Genomic DNA, 16,481 nt, shown 5'->3' with positions numbered 1-16,481 from the left:
CAGATGGGCCATGTTCCCTCCAAAGGCTCTAAGGAAGAATCCTTACTCACCTCTTCCCAGCTAATGGTGGCTCCTGACAGCCCTTGATGTTCCTCGGCTGATAGCTGTGTCCCTCCAATTGCAGCCTCTGTTTTCACATGGCCTTCACTGTGTGACTTTTTTTTTATCGCATAAAGATGACATCATCTTTTCTAATTACACCTGCAAAGACCCTATTTCTAAATAAGGTCACCTTCTGAGGTTTCAGGTGGATGTGAATTTTGGGGGTCACTATTCAACACACAACATGGAGAAATCAAGAGAGAAAGGTCTGTTCAAAGTGTCCCTAATGCAAATAGGAGTGTGAGCACAGAACTGGGTGAGGGAGCTGTCCCTATTCACAGTTGGGCCTGTAGTCAGAGTTTCTGGAAGGTTTGGGGCATGTGCCCATTCATTAGAAAACTGTGCAGCTTTTCCCAGTGCCCAGATGCTCTCTGAGATGGGTTAACCCAAATCTGTCCTCCGAGTCCCTGGGTATGACTTGCTAGGATTCATGATCTCTTTAAATATTGCCCCTGAACATTGAGTTTTCATTTGGGTGAATTTGCTACTGCTCAGAACGGACTTGAAAACTGCCAGGCCAATACCTGTTCCTCAGTCTGCCCAACTGACACTGGTTTCAGACTGATCAACCTGTATCAGCAGTGGCCTACTCGGTTATGTCCATGCAACTCCTTTTGTTAGAGTGAGAGACCACAAGCAGCAAACACAGTCATGCAAGTCACATGGGCCACATCACCAATAGAGTAGATGGGCTAAATGGCTTCATGCCACACCATGTGTTTTGGGGAGTTGCAGTTGGTTGAATCCCACACAGGTGGGATCCTGACCAGCCCTGAGCCTCGACCTCCCCTCCCCCTGCTGTCTGTCTGACTTTCTGGCTTCCCCTGTGCAGGCCTTTCCGTGCCTCACACCTGCCAAGCTTATTTCCTGCTTCTGGCATCTGCAGCATAATTTCTGTCTCTGGAAATTTCTTCCCAGACCTTTCCATATTTGGCTCCTGGTCATTCAGTCCTCTCAGCTTAAAAGATACCTCGTCAGAGAGCCTTCCTTGATCACTTCCCTCTCTACTGCCAATTCTGTTTCTTCCTATCAGCTGTTTTATTTTCTTCACACAGTCTGTCATTTTCTGATGCTTTTCTTACCTATTTGTTAATTATCTCTTCTGCCCTTACCCTTGATTTTAACTTCTGTGATGACAGGGACCTTCTTTTCTTTCTCAGTCCTGTACTAGAGAGGCAGAGATGGTGCCAGGTACATCGTGGGTATCTAGTCAATATTTTTTGGGCCTCTTCAGTAACCCAACACTTTGTTTTTACCCGTTCAAGTCACAGAGGGGCAGCACAGTGTGCTGGATGGAACACTAACCAGTCAAAGACTTGGAGACCTGGGTCCAATGTGGGTTGTCCCTCACTCATCACGCAAGGTAAAGTACATCTTTCAAACACTGTGACTGGGTCTCGGTCTCCTGAACTGTATGCTGGGGGAGATTCCTATCCAGTTCACAGAGTTCTTATGCAGATCAAGTTATGTCAATAAGATAGTGCAGTACACATGCAAGGTAGTGAGGTCTCAACCATTTAAGAGCTTTCAGAAATAAGAGGAGCAAATGCAGGGAAGAGAAAGTCCCAGAGAAAACCAGCCTCTCCTAATGCTAAGCTCTGATGGGGCAGTCCTGGGGACTCATTAGCTAATACATGTTGACATTTCAATCATTTCTTCATCTTCCAGGAAGGTTTTTTTTTCAGGCTATAGTACAGCATGGTTATTTTTAGCAAAATAATGATTTCAGACAAGTGAGATAACTTTTAATCTCCTGATTATAAATTCTGTGGACCCAAAGAAGGAAGCATGAGATGCTTTATGGAGTGTTTCTATAGTTTCCCACCTCTTGAGGTGGGTCCACCCTGCTTTCCTGCTGGTGTTCAGGCTGCATGGAATCCCGGTGGTCTAGACTTAGGGCAGGCCCAAGCAGGACTGACCTTGCTGTGGTTCTTGGTGAGGCTCTGCACAGTGAGCTTCCATGGATCATTGCTTCATGGTCCTGTGGTTGGGGCAACAGGGAGAGGCAATAGGGTGGAAGGTTGGGGCAGCGCCTTTTGGGCTGAACTTGCCTATGCCTAGTGGTGGTAGGGATAGGGTTCAGTGTTCATAGGAACAGCTTCACTTCTAGCGTGTTCTCTGTTTGTAGCTGCCCTCCTTTCTGGACTTCTTGGTGGTTTCCTCTGGCTCTGCCTCTCCTGAAGCCTCCGTCCAAGCTAGTACTCCACTAAGTTCTGATGTCTGCCCATGTATATTGCATTATCTTACTGATATAACTAGATCCTTCTCTTTCCCTCTGGTGCTGCATCTCCTGCAAGACCTCCAATTTTCTACCCCAGAGCCTCACCCTTGCCCCACTTTTTCAGGCAGGGCCTGGCCCCATGCAGCGTAGAGGCAATCTGGCTTTCAAGGACCTCAGTTTTGTGGCTTGGGGAAGAATGATAGAGCTCTTGCTTTGTTTCCACTGCTTTGCTGCCAACTTTTCTTACATTTTCTGTGATCACTTAAACCTCCATCTCAAAAGACTGGTGAGAAAAAAAGCAGGGGAGATGCCTGATGAGGGAGGGTGAAATACAAAAATAGGGGTGGCTCTGAATATAAATCTGCAGATTTGACAACTTTGATGAAATGGGCCAATTCCTTGAAATCACAAACTATCAAAGCTCATGTCATAGGAAATAGATAACTGGAATAGTCCTAAATCTTTTAAATAAATTGAATTTGTAGTTTAAACCTTCCTATAAATCTTTTAAATAAATTGACTTTGTAGTTTAAACCTTCCTACAGAGAAAACACAAGTTTTAGAAAAAAATTTAATTGAAAACCTCTGTGATCTTAGAAGTTCTTAGATCCAAAGAGTTCATAGGTTGAATACCAAAATATGATCCATAAAAGAAAAACTGATAAATGGGATAAACTGTGTTAAAATGAAAAACTTTTGCTCTGAGAAGCATACTGTCAAAAATGAAATGACAAGTCACAGCATAGAAGACAATATTTGCAAATTACATATTTGACAAGGGACGCCTATCCAAAATATATAAAGAATGCTCAAAGATCATCAATAACAAAACAACCAGCTATTTTTGTTTTAAAAGAGAAAATGATTTGGACACACATCTCATCAAAAAAGATGTACAGATGACAGCTAAGCCCATGAAAAATGCTCAGCATCATTAGTCACTGGAGGAATGCAAATTGCAGCTGCAGCGATGCCTTGACACACCTACTGAAATGACTCAAAAACAAAACCGGGCCAAAAGAAACCCAAAAACTAAACTGACAGTACTGAGTTCTGGCTAGGGTGTGGAGTAATTGGAACACTCATGTTGCAACTCATGTTGCAACTCATGTGGGAATGCAAACTAGTGCAGCCACTTTGGAAAACAGTTTTGTCAGTTTCTTAGAAATTAAATGGACACTTACCACATGGACCAGCAGTCCCCTTCTTATTTGTCCAAGGAAATCGAAGACTTATGTTTAGATAAAAGCCCTTGTGTAGATGTTTATAGAAGCTTTATTCATAATTGTCAAAATCTGGAAACAACCCTAAGGTCCTTTAACAGGTAGATAAATAAACCGTAGTTGGTTTATACGATGAAATACCACTCGGCAGTAAAAAGGAATAAACCATTGATGTAGGCAACGTGTGGCTTAAACTGTTAAAACATATGTAAACATATGTATTTATATATGCTTACAAAAGAAAGCAGACTCAGAAGCCTACATACTGCATGATTCCATTTATGTGACTTTCTGGAGAAGGCAAAACTAGAGGGATGGAGAACAGATTAGTGGTTGCTGGGCGGGGGGACAGGGGTGAGACATGGCGGGGGGGTGTTGCAGGAGGGAATTTTGGAGGTGATAGAACTGTTCTGTGTCTTTATTTTGGAAGTGATCGCATAACTGCATTTGTTGAAATTCACAGAACTTTTCACCAAAAAGAGTGAATTTTACTGCATTAAATGTAAAACTGATTTCTAAAACAGGGGTGAGATATGAAATGATCTTATCGTTGGGTTAGCAGTTAAAGTTCACCTACAGTTCAGCAGTTAAACCTGTACTGTCAGTTGCTGGGCTGAAGGGTGCAATGGAGCCTTGTAGGACACACGCAGAGGCTGGTCTGTACATTCAGCTGAATTAAACTGTGCCGACCATTCATCTGCCCATCCTTACATCATTGTGCTTATCATACTTGCAGTCCATTGCTGATGCTAAGGCTTAGCTCTAGACAGAAGTCTGCCACATGCAAAGGATGATACTACACTGTAGGGCCCGTAGCTTCTATCCTCAGACAGGTCAGGAGGCTGAGACTGGGAATCTGTTTATGAATTAGTACTAAGTGCGGGGTAGCCTAACCCCTGCTTCCTCAGGGAAGCTTTGCTTTGGTTCCATGGGGACAGCTGTTCATTCTTCTGTCTGTCTTCTGACTCCTTGTTTACTTTTCTCGGTATTTGGAGACAGAATAATGTAATGGTAACCCTCAGGTTTTAGTGTTAGGCCTTGGTTTGGATCCTGGCACCAAAGAGTGATGTTGGGCAAGTAACTTAACTACTTTGGGCCTCAGTTTCTTCTTCTCTGAAATGGGACCAGTAATAGTGAGGTATGTACTATTATTGGTCCCATTTAATCCTTTGGGTGGTCAAAGGATTAAATGATAAAAGGCATGTGCAGCATATAGCCCAGCAGCTGACATGGTGAGCAGGCTGTACATGAGAGCTGTTATTACAATCATCTTGATAGCCCTCATCACACTGTAGCACAGTGGCATGTCTACATGGGGGTCTCCTCCTCCAGACTAGGAACTTGGTGAAGACAGGCACTGATCTTGTTGATTTTTGTGTCTCCACTGGTTAGCCCATTGCCTGTACATAAAGGATGCTGGCTGAATGTTAGGTGAATGGATAGATACATTGGCAAATAGATATTGGGGGCAGGGAGTCTGAAAGCCTTTGTCCTCATGGGTGCATTGTCATCACATCATCAGAAAGCACCCATGAAGGACCTCTGATCTCATGGAGCTCAAAGGCATAAGCCACACTTCAGGCCTCCTTCCTCTGCACCATCCTGCAGGTGAGGCGCTGAGGTGGGCCGAGGTAGGGGTCGCCGGCTCTCAGCCTGGCTGAACAGCCCCAGATCCCCATTGGCTCCTCTCTCCTGCTTCAAGCTCCAGCTACCTTTGCTCTATTCAGTCTAGACTCACCTCCCTGCACTCAGACAGGGACATGGGCCCTAGAGCAAGACTGTGGATGAGGATTGTTCACAATGTGGGGGCTTGGCTCCCTTTGCTCCATGGGTGCCCATTCTCCTTGTGGGGCCCTATATGTGGAGCCCTAATAGTTGTGGAGTTCTGCAGCTATCCAGATACTTGCTTTCAGTGACTGGATCAAAATACAGTGAACCGTCTTTATAACTGGATAGATAATAGGTGCCAGGAAAACCGATGTCAGCCTCACAGGAGCTAGGAATGGTGCGCTCAGAGCTCTGGCCTTGGTCCTGCTCGGTTTACATTTATATCAGGGTGAATGTGGATGTGGGTATTGACGATACTGTGTTTATTAGGATTTATATAATCGTTGGGAGATAGGTCATGTCTCAAAAGATCAGACCAGCAGACCAGATTGAATAGGGAGGAATTAATCAGGATAAAGATTAGTTTCTGCTCTTAGGCCTCCAAATCCAACAATGCTTGTGCAGAATGAGGTGGACTGAGTTTAACTGAAGCACATGAAAAAGACCTAGGGCTTTTAGGTAATGCAAATTCAGTATAAAGCCAGGAAAGTGATATGGCCACAAAAAAACTAATGACATCAGGCTGCATTAAAAGAAGCATAGACTATAGAACAGAGAAGGTGAGTGACATCTCTACTGTCCGTGCCTGCCACCCTCACCTTGAATCTAGTGTTTAGTACTGACTGTCACACTTTAGAATGGACATTTACAACCTGAAACATCCGTGGTGGACAATCAGGATGATGAGGCAACTTAGTGGTAGTTTGTGTAAACAATGGTTGGAGAGATTTAGCTTGAAGAAGAAAGATTTGCTGGGGTCCCTGTAGCTGACAGTACTTAAAGGGGTTCTTTGTGGAGGAGCTATTTGACTATCCTATGTGCCTCTAAAGCAGTGCTGTCTGATAGCACTTTCTGTGGTGATGGGGATGTTTTATATCTGTGCCGTGTAATAGCTACTAGATAGACAGGGTTGTTGAACAACTAAAATGTATCTATGAACTGAATTTTTAATTTAATTTTCATTAATTAAAAGTTTAAGCTTTAATAAGCTACATGTGGCTAGAGGCTACCGTATTGGAGAGGATAGCTCTAGAGGGCAAATGAAAGAATAGGCTGGGGTCAGCAGATCCTTTCTATAAAAGGCAAAAAAGTAAATATTTTGGGTTTTGTGAGCCTTACAGCCTGTAACTACTACTCAATCCTCCTGTTGCGCAAAAGCAGTATAGATAAAAGAATAAATGCTACTATATTCCGGTAAACCTTTATGGATACTGAAATTTGAATTTTAATATAAGCTTCACATGCCGCAAAATATTCTCCTTTTGGTTTCTTTCAATTATTTAAAAAAAATGTTAAAATCGTGAAACCCCATCTCCACTAAAAATACAAAAATTAGCCAGGCATAGTGGCACACGCCTGTACCCAGCTACTCGGGAGGCTGAGGCAGGAGAATTGCTTGAGCCCGGGAGATGAAGGTTGCAGTGAGCCAAGATTGCACCACTGCACTCCAGCCTGGCCGACAGAGTGAGATTCTGTCTCAAACAAAAACAAAAATGAAAACTAAAAAACAAAAAAAATAAAACATTCTTAGCTGACAGGTTGAACAAAAATGGGTAGCAGGCTGGATTTGGCCTTCAGGCTGTTGTTTGCTGACCCTGGCTTAGGCTATGGGTGGAGGCTTCAGGGAGTCATATATTAGTTTAATAAGAAAAGCAATGATTAATTAGAGGTAGCCAGAAATGGAATGAGCATCCTCAGTAAGTGGTGAGTTTCTTGTTCCTGAAGCGTTTAAGTACAGGCTGGATAATTATCTGGCAAGGGATGATATAGAAATGTGTTGGTTTAATACAAGTTATACTGGAATTTTCTTCAAATTCTGTAGGAGGATTGAAATCAGGATGACATATGACTGCTTTAAAATTCTACTTGCTTTGTAGAGGGAAGTTATTTTCTCTTACTTAGTGCTTACTCCCAGCCCCATGTTGCTGGATTGGGGACATATGGGGGTGGGAAGCTGGTTTCCTTGCTTCAGCAATTCTGCCAAGTGTTCAGGGACCCCTGGTATGTGCCTTCCTGGTGAGTTGGTTATGTCTGTTTATTTTATTTTTTTCCTCCTGCCTCAGCTTCCCAAGTAGCTGAGATTACAGGTGTATGCCACTACACCCAGTTAATTTTTGTATTTTTAGTAGAGACAGGGTTTCACCATGTTGACCAGGCTGGTCTAAAATTCCTGACTTCAGGTGATCTGCCTGCCTCGGCCTCTGAAAGTGCTGGGATTACAGGCGACCATGTCTGTTTATTTTCAAAAGGAGAGATTTTATTGGGAGCACCCAAGTCTTCCACACCCTAAGAAAGGACACTCCCCTGGCCAGATCCCACCGTGTTCTATTATTTATTCCTTCTGTAGCAGACAAGGGAGCTGTGGTGAGGATGTGGGCTTGCAAACCTTCACCTGTCAGTTAGGTACTTCCATGGGGGGCCATGCCTCATTCTGTGACTGGAGAGGTCCTCTCCAGCATTCTTTCCTCCAGGCATATCGGGAAACTGTTGTTCTCTGGGGAGTTCTGAGTCTTCATCCAAAATGAACTGTAGGACCAGAGTCCAAAGGACTGTATTTTGAAATGCTGACTGCCCAGGAGCCAACCATCCAGGCTTGTGGACTTCTAGAGATTTGGTTATTTCTATTACTGTCAACTCTACTGCCTTGTTTTTCTCTTTTGCCTCTCACCTGACTTCTGTCTGTTTCACTTCCAATCACCTTTTCTGCCCAAATACACACAAATAAAAAATAAATAGCCGCTTCCTGGAAGGAAGGGAGCTAAAAGTAGTGGTTTGAAGTTTTAAATTTTTTGTGCTTTTTTCTAAATCCCAACCTGCCGTCAGCACAGTAGACTTTCTCTGCATCTTTATAAAGCACAGAATACTTAAAAAAAACTTACCGGGGAAAATTTTAAGCATACACAGTAGACAGAAGAATGTAAGCAACCCCATGTGCTTATTGCCAGCTTCAACAGTGGCCAAGTGCTGGCCAATCTCATGCCATCTACAGTCTCTTCCTTTATCTTATATTATTTGGATGCAAATCCACAGAAGCTTTGGACATGGTGTGTTGACTCAGGTATGCACTGACACCTCAAATCTCTGTATTCTGTTTCAGATAATTGCCTTTGATGAGTTAAGGACGGATTTTAAGAGCCCCATAGACCAGTGCAACCCTGTTCATGCGGTAAGTAGCGGGTGCTGGTGAGAGGAAGGTGCTGTCACCCCAGGCTACCCAGGGCCTAGGAAGGAGGGTGAGAATGTGAATGATTTGTGTAAAGAACATGCTCGCCCTCACTGTGCGTCTCTACCTGGCTCAAGGTTGTGGAGGAGCCTTCTCATTCTTGAAGTGTGCTGAGGTCTTGAGATATGTTGCAAATCAGGTGTGACTGTCCCCGTAACCCAGGGGAATAGTCTACTGTGCTGTGGCCCTTGAGTTCTCAAAGCCTGGTGCTCATGTGTTTTGGTTACTCATCCTTAAACAAGGACAGAGGCTCCATGTTGGCCAACATGCTTGCAGGCACGTGAGCACCGTGAGTGGATGTCCGTGCTGCACTCTCCACTTGGGCACCAGATTTCTCAGGTGGAGATGTGGAGGGTGGGTTAATGCACAAAGTCCCTAGCACCATATCCATCACCCAGAAAGCATTCATCTCAGGTGGTTCTGTGGGTCTGAGGTCAGCTCACCTCTGCCTGGAGAATTTGGTGCAATCTGAGTGTCCTGGTCTGGGTTCGAGATGTGAAAGGCCGCCTGCCCCAGCATGCGTGGCTCCTGGCGTCTTCCTGCTTGTCTGGCTTGGCAGGCCCTACATGCTGCCCTTCCCCTGTGCCCTGGCTGTGCCTCTGACTGGGAGCTTCTGCATGGATGCTGGGTGGCAATGGGTGTTTTGGCTGTTTGTTTCCCTGGTCAGTGCAGTCCATGTCCCAGAGCCAGGGACCAACCCTGTATGTGGACAGAGCCTTTTCCAAACTTATTCCAGACCTGCTCCTCTGAGTTCAAAGGGTGGTGCACACACAGTTCATTCAAGTGTGTTTCTCAATCCAAATTCACTGGTCCTCTGTTTAGTTGAAGTTCCTTCCAGGCCATGGTTTCCAGCACGAAGGCAACTTTTTGCCTCTTGGAGTAGCTTTGTTGACCTTTTCAGCCAGAAGTTGTAGAGAGAACAACAGGCTCTGCTAGCATGATACCATCTTAGCCTGGAATGTTTATGGCGTCATTCAGCAGGGACAAAGAGGTCTCTTATCCTTAGCTGCAGGCCCCATGAAGAAGGATATGCTTTTAGGGAGGTACCACAATACCATATGGAAGAACCAGTATTCAGTGCCCCCCTCTATAAAGTAGAGAGTTATTACTGGATTTGTTGTTGTATTTTGAGTTTTTACTTTGTGCTAGGAACTTTATATACATAATCTGTAATCCTCACAATAATGCTGCGAGACAAACATCATTAACCCAATTTATAAACCACTAAATGGACTCTTTTGTACAGGGATTTATAGGTCATGAGTGCTGGAGCTAGGACTTGAACCCAGGCTTACCTGTCTCCAAAGTCTGCCATCCTACCATCTACCCTGTGTTGCCTCTTTTAAGAGACCTGATTTTATAATATCTGAGGCCCGCTTTGGCGTCAAATTTTTTGATTCCATGAAATAGAGCCAAACTCTTTCAAAGCAAATTTTGATGCAAGTTTAAAGAACCTACAAGATCCACTTTAAAACTTACTGTATTTCATGAACTTATAACTATTAAAATCCATTTTGTTTCCATCTGCCAGCCTCACCATGCATCTGGGATAATTTGGATCTGCCAGGCCTGAAAGGTTTCACTCTGGGTCTCATGTCTTTCTGGATGTTTTTGTGTTTGGCACCGACATTACATGCCTGGTCTGTCAGTATCTACCAGGTGCAGTGAGCGACTCTAGTCTGAGAGACCTTCATTTAGGAATGCCAGGGAAGACAAGAGGCTACTTTCCTTCCTTCTAATTGTTTGGGCTCAAATTAATAGCAGCTCACTTAGAACACCCAAAGCTTTCTTGTCTGATTCCAGGGCAAATGCTAGGGAAGGAATTTGTCCTACCGCTCAGTTCCATCATGCAGATTCCATGCTGGGTTGCAGGTGATTGGTGAAACCACAGAATATTTTTGTGGAACCCTTTCCATCTCACCATGGCAAAGAATAAGGAAATTTAGACAGAATAAAGAAAATCAGGACTAGTATATGCTCTCCAGGGAGCTTCTGTGAAAGGCCAGTGCAGGAATAGAGTTTGCACATAGTAGGTGCTCCATAGCTATTTGTTGATTAAACGGTGGATGAATATTGAAGTGGTGGCATAGAAGTTAAATCTCAATTCACTTTTTTTACTCCTATTATTAAAGGCACACTTCTAATTAGTTAACTGAGTAATTAAAGAGCCTGGGCCCTATGAAGTTCATGAACAGAATAAAGACTCTAGGTGCCCCATCGGGAAAACTCTTGTCTTGGATTGAAAACAAAAACAAAAACAAATAAAAACCCTAAATGGAAGACTGCTAGACACATTTTCCCAGTTCTTATGCTGTTACTCCCTGGCAGGAAGTTAAATGCTTCAGATGCCTCTTTTAACTCTTCTGTGAGCTCTTAGACCTCTATAGAGCCCCCAAAGCAGCATTTCAGACTCAGGTGGCTTAAAAAAGCTACTTCACTGATTGGTGACTCCAGCCCTGGAAGGACTTGTGTGTCACAGATAATTGCTGATCCGTATGATGCGTCTCTCAATGAGGGCGTGAGGCCCATTTGGATTTAAGATGCCCTGAAGCTCCCAATATTGTTGGGCCCTATGGGATGGAAAGGAGGAGGAATGCTCTGTTTTACTCCTCGTTTCTCATGTTTTCCCTTCCTTTTACCAGCAGGGCATTCATTACTTTAAAGTAATGGTAGATGTCGTCCTTCAGTGGCTCTGGCTTGCTGGAAAAGGAGCTAGTGTGTGTCTTGTAGCATTACATTTCATGCGTATGTGCACGTAAGTGTGTGTGCTTGCATGTGCACATGTGTGAGGAGGATGCAGTGTGTCTTTCTAGCCATGTGGACACTAATTTGTCCAGATGTGGGCTCCTTCCTCTGGGCTTAAAGGATGCACAGGAATCACTATATTTACTATATTTATGATTTAATTAGGGAAATGAAGTGTCCCAGCCACCTGTCCTTTCCAGATCCACGAGGAATCTCATTACCATTCCATCTATGGCAACCAAATTGCCTCAGTAATGAAGCACCGGGAGACGCCACAGCTGTGTTCAGTGTGGCTTTGGAAATCGTTAAAGTCATTGAAGGAAAAGGGAGGCAATAGCATTTAGTGCATGAAGCGGGCATCATCACCTGCCCAGCCACAGGCCATCATCTCATCTTCCCTTGGCAGTGAGCCAGGCCTTGATAGACTCGAACTTCTTAAAAAGCCTTAGCCTGGGGACATCACTGGTGTCTTAATTTAGTAGGGAGATTGCTTCCGCCAAGTAGACTCACTTTAGAAAAATGAAACCAGCAGGCAGAGAACTTGTCTACCTTAGATACTAATGAGGGCACATACGCTCTTCGAGACCCAAGTGGGAAGGCCTCCTGGGAGGGCCGGCTGCAGGCTTTAGGATGTTCCATGAGCACGAGGTACCATTTGGCAGTTTGACCACCTTATGTGTACATGGAGGCTGAGGGAGACTTTGTAGATAGAAGAACAGAAATCCATGCTGGACTGAGAGGGAAGGTGAGCCCATGCTGTTTGCTGGGAGAGTTCTGTTAAGAGCAAATGACCATGACAGGGTACAGGGAAGAAAGTCAGAAACTCTTAGAAAAAGCCATTGGGTGGGAGAATGCTGGCCATGTGCCCATGAGGGCTCTCTGATGGGTTCTGCCTCCGCTTTTGGGGCTGATTGTAGGGCCTTCTCATGCTGTTTTAGCAGAACCCTTAACATCCCCTCTCATTTCTTTCTTGTGCATCCTGATAGAGGGAACGGCTGAGGAACATCGAGCGCATCTGCTTCCTTCTGCGAAAGGTCAGTGTGGCAGCTTCATGCTGGAGGATGGAGGATCACATGGTGGTGGGTAGGCACACAGTGAAAGAGGCTGGTGAGGCTGAGTGCCTGCTCCAGTCCTGTCCACCAGGAAGGCAAATGGTGGCAGGGAAAGGGGGAGGTGGGAGCAAGTGATCAGTTCTTTAGAAACCTCCAGAGACAAGAGGAGCTAATTAAAGGAGGTGGCCATCAATCAAAGTGTCAGGACAGCACTGGATATTTGCGAGTGCCCTCTGATTGGAGTTGGAAGCTCTTTATCTTTGCATGATGATGGATGGCATTTCCAGCTGCTATTACCACAGAGCCTTTGTTCCTGTCTGGGGCTGGTCTCAGGAACACTCCCTGCCGACCTTGGGAAGTTTTTAACTAGATGCTGGGTTTCCTTTGAGGTTGTAGCCTGTCACTCAACTTTGCAATTTGATTGTCAGCATCACTGGGAATGCTGAATGGGTGGGATGAGGGGGTGTTATTAAAGGCAGAGTCACGTCGTTCAGAGAGTTGCTCTGAATGGATGGGTAGTACATTACAGCTTCCCCAGACTCATTCAGGAAGCGCATGTGGGCACACACAGTTCAAGCTTGGTATTTAGCATAGCTCTGTGCCATAGCTGGGGGCCCCTGTGTCTCTTTCCCAGGCAAGTGTGTGTTTTTTGCAGCAAAATGTGGAGAACGGCAACTTGCCGGTAAAATAACCAAAGGACATCCCTAACCTCTCTGTACAGAGTGGATGAACTACAGGCCATAAGAAAGCCACCTGTCAGCCCAAAAGGAGTTTTTGAGCCTTATATGAATAGGACAGAAATAAAATGTTATGCCAACGTTGATAGAAGGGGAAAATACTTTGCAAGGTTTTAAAGTTTTTTTTCTGTATTTTAGTAATGATACCTTTCATTGAGAGAGAGCTTAAAGCAGCAGCCAATTATTTTTCTAGCTAATTACTTGTCCTTTAGTATCTTCTAAGAGAGTCAGTACATCAGAATCCCATATCTTGTATGATACAGCAGGGAAATGTGCTTGGATAAAACCTATATATGAAAATATTTGTGATCCAAGGAATAAAGAATGATTAGGAAAATAACAATATGAATTCATAAATTTATAAATTATTTTTCCAGATAATATCTTGGATACCCATAACCTGCTCCAGCCGGTACTTCTATAGTCTCTGGTTTGTTCTTTAAGACTTGACAGCTAAGTAACATAGAATGGATCAAGACAAAATCAAAGTTTTGCCTTTCAGACTCCAAGTTGCCCCTTTCTCTCCCATCCTGAATATATTATCCGTATTCTCTGACAGAACAATGTTCCATATCCATCACCTTTTAGCCTTGCTTATTCTTTTATACTGCTTGACCACTGACTCCGGCCAGGTAGCAGGCAATGGCCAAGGTCCTGTGGCCCACAGACTTGCAGCCCTGGACCTTTTAAAGGTCAGAGCCAAGGGTATGAAAGTAATTCTTGCACACTATGCAAGAATTAGTGTTACTTTTTGCAAATTTGCATATTGCTTGCATAAGTTTCTTTAAACAATAAACTGAGGCATTTTACTCCAAGAAACTCTGTACTCTACCTTTTCCTGCCTTTTGCCCCTTTCATTTGTACATGCTCCTTTCTCCCATGCCTCTGCCTCTGCTGCAGCTTCTGGGAGGTCAAGTGCAGTTGTTGTTCATGGTCATGGAAAATACTAGGGAGAAAAGGTAGACATCAGAGGACATGAGATAGTGACTTCAAGACTTTAGGTGTTGTGACTGCGTCATCACACCTTCTGCAGCCTGACAGTTTTCTTGCTCCCACGGGGAGTGGCACCGGAGTGGCCAGCACCTCTGCACTAACTCAACGCAGAAATAAGCCATGTACCTACAACTTTATTTATTTATTTGAGACAGGGTCTTGCTCTGCCACCCAGGCTGGAGTGCAGGGGTGCAATCATAACTCACTGCAGCCTTGAATTCCTGGGCTCAAGTGACTTTCCCACCTCGGCCTCCTCAGTAGCTGGAACTGCAGGCATGTACCACTATACCTGGCCGACTTTTTTATTTTTTGTAGAGATTGGTTCTTCCTTTGTTGTCCAGGCTGGTCTCAAACTCCTGGCTTCAAGTGATCCTCTCATCTTGGCCTCTCGAAATGACGGAATTACAGGGATGAGCCACCATGCCCAGCCCAGCTTGCTTGCTTTCTTTCTTTGTGGAATCTCCCTCCTCCTCCAGTCCTCTTGCCCTAAGCACATCTACTTTTAACAACTGGTTGTTAGTTCTTCTGTGTGCCCTGGATACCTGAGGTTGTTTTCAGTGATGTCATCATTGTTGCAGGACCACAGCTTCATACCAGGACCACCAGCTTTGCACCCTTGCACAGTAACAGACCAATACACTGAGACGATGGGAGTTGCAGCAGACAAAGAGCTTAATAATTGTATGGCAGCCAAATGAGGCATGAGGGAGTCTCAAATCCCCCTCCTCCAGAAGTTTTGGGCTAGAATTTTAGAGGGAATTTTGGTGGGTAGTGGGCTGAAGAACAGGGGGTTGCTGATTGATTAGGGCATGGGAGATGAAATCATAAGGAAGTAGAAACTTCATTCTTGTCCTAAGTCAGTTCCTTGGACGGAGTCCACAGATGGCTGGTGTCAGTGGGCCTGATGGAATCAGGATCTAGAAAATATCTCAAATGGGAAACTTGAGGTTTTTGAGGTTTTTAATGTTAAAGATGTTATGTATAGATGTTAGGACCTCGTGACAGAGGCGATGGGACTTTCAAGCAGTATGCAGCTATAAGGAGGTGGGCTGCAAGGGCAAGCTGGTTAATGCTTAGTTATGCTTCTGTTTAAAGCTTATGCTTTTGTTAAAAGTCGAGCAATTTTGTTTTATTAATTTAATGAGGATCATTTCAACATAATTTCTTTCTGAATGTAATTTCAAATTATAGGTGCTTCTGTCTGTCTGGCCCTTGAGGCCTGGCTGTAGCTCATGTGTTATTCAGCTTAAGTTGGTAACACTATTCTCCCAAAGGCATTTAGGTCCTGGGCATGCAGGTCTGTCTTCTCTCACTGCAACGCCAGTTCTGGCTGGTCAGCAATTTTGTTTCATTCACCATCATAGGTTGTGACATAGAATGTAGAGCCACGCACAGCCCATTGAAGGTGCTTAGCGAGTATTGACTAAGTAAGTGAATGAATGAGTGCCAACTTTCTGGCACTTCTGTCATCTAAATCCTTCTTCTTGGAAACACTGGCTTAGTCAATAATCTTTCCATTTCTTCATTTCAGTACTGTCCATGACATAGTACAAAATTTACATATTTTACTACATTTATTCCTTATATAAGATTCATAGGCCAGGCACGGCAGCTCACACCTGTAATCCCAGCACTTTGGGAGGCCGAGGTGGGCAGATCACCTGAGGTCAGTGACCAGCCTGGCCAACATGGTGAAACCCCCACAAATTAGCCGGGCATGGTGGTGGGCGCCTGTAATCCCAGCTACTCGGGAGGCTAAGGCAGGAGAATTACTTGAACCCGGGAGGTGGAGGTTGCAGCGAGCCGAGATCGCGCCATTGCACTCCAGCCTGGGCAACAACAGCGAAACTGTCTCTCAAAAAAAAAAAAAAAAAAAAGGTTTGTTTTTAAAAATTGAAATTAACTCAATATTACATTCATTATTGACACAGAAGATCTCTGACCTACAGTGTCTTCTGTCTGATTTTCTTCCATAATGCTTATACCCTCTGCCCCCTTGTAGTCTGTATTTCAACCATCCTAATATCTGCTCTCAGCCAATTCTGGGACCTTTATATTTGGAAGGTTTTGGTGAAGTGCGCAAACTTCTACTGCTTCCAAATCCTGCCTCTCTCCTTATTATCCTTGTAACTCACAGTGTGTGCCTCAGTGTGAATGTAAACTAGGGGTGAAAATAACAGGACCGTGCTCATACAGGTGTGTGAGAATTAAATGAGATAATATGGTACATCTGGCTCATAAGTGTACAATGCATATTAAATGTTATTATTATCATCCTGACCCTTAGATTCTACCTAAAACCCTTTATAACATCACTAAGCACACACTTGGCCAGCCGAGATAATCCTTGGCTGGTTG

General features: G+C 44.3%; 1 protein-coding gene across 6 annotated transcripts in view; it reads left to right on the top strand.

The window, feature by feature from the left end:
• The window catches only part of CNIH3 (cornichon family AMPA receptor auxiliary protein 3), a 335,293-nt gene that overhangs the window by 260,954 nt on the left and 57,858 nt on the right, over nucleotides 1–16,481 (top strand). For 5 of the 6 annotated variants that reach the window (XR_012091176.1, XM_073011493.1, XM_037985513.2 and 2 more), the window contains 2 exons: nucleotides 8,471–8,539; nucleotides 12,328–12,375. Coding sequence is in view for 5 of the 6 variants with exons in the window: in XM_073011493.1 (XP_072867594.1) it covers nucleotides 8,471–8,539; nucleotides 12,328–12,375 (117 nt within the window). In the remaining variant the exon portion in view is untranslated. The remainder of the gene's footprint in view (nucleotides 1–8,470; nucleotides 8,540–12,327; nucleotides 12,376–16,481) is intronic. The other variant, XM_037985512.2, reaches the window with a different exon arrangement.

This window comes from Chlorocebus sabaeus, chromosome 25 (assembly GCF_047675955.1).
Source record: "Chlorocebus sabaeus isolate Y175 chromosome 25, mChlSab1.0.hap1, whole genome shotgun sequence".
NCBI lineage: Eukaryota > Metazoa > Chordata > Mammalia > Primates > Cercopithecidae > Chlorocebus > Chlorocebus sabaeus.
This window is presented reverse-complemented; position numbering and strand designations above follow the sequence as displayed.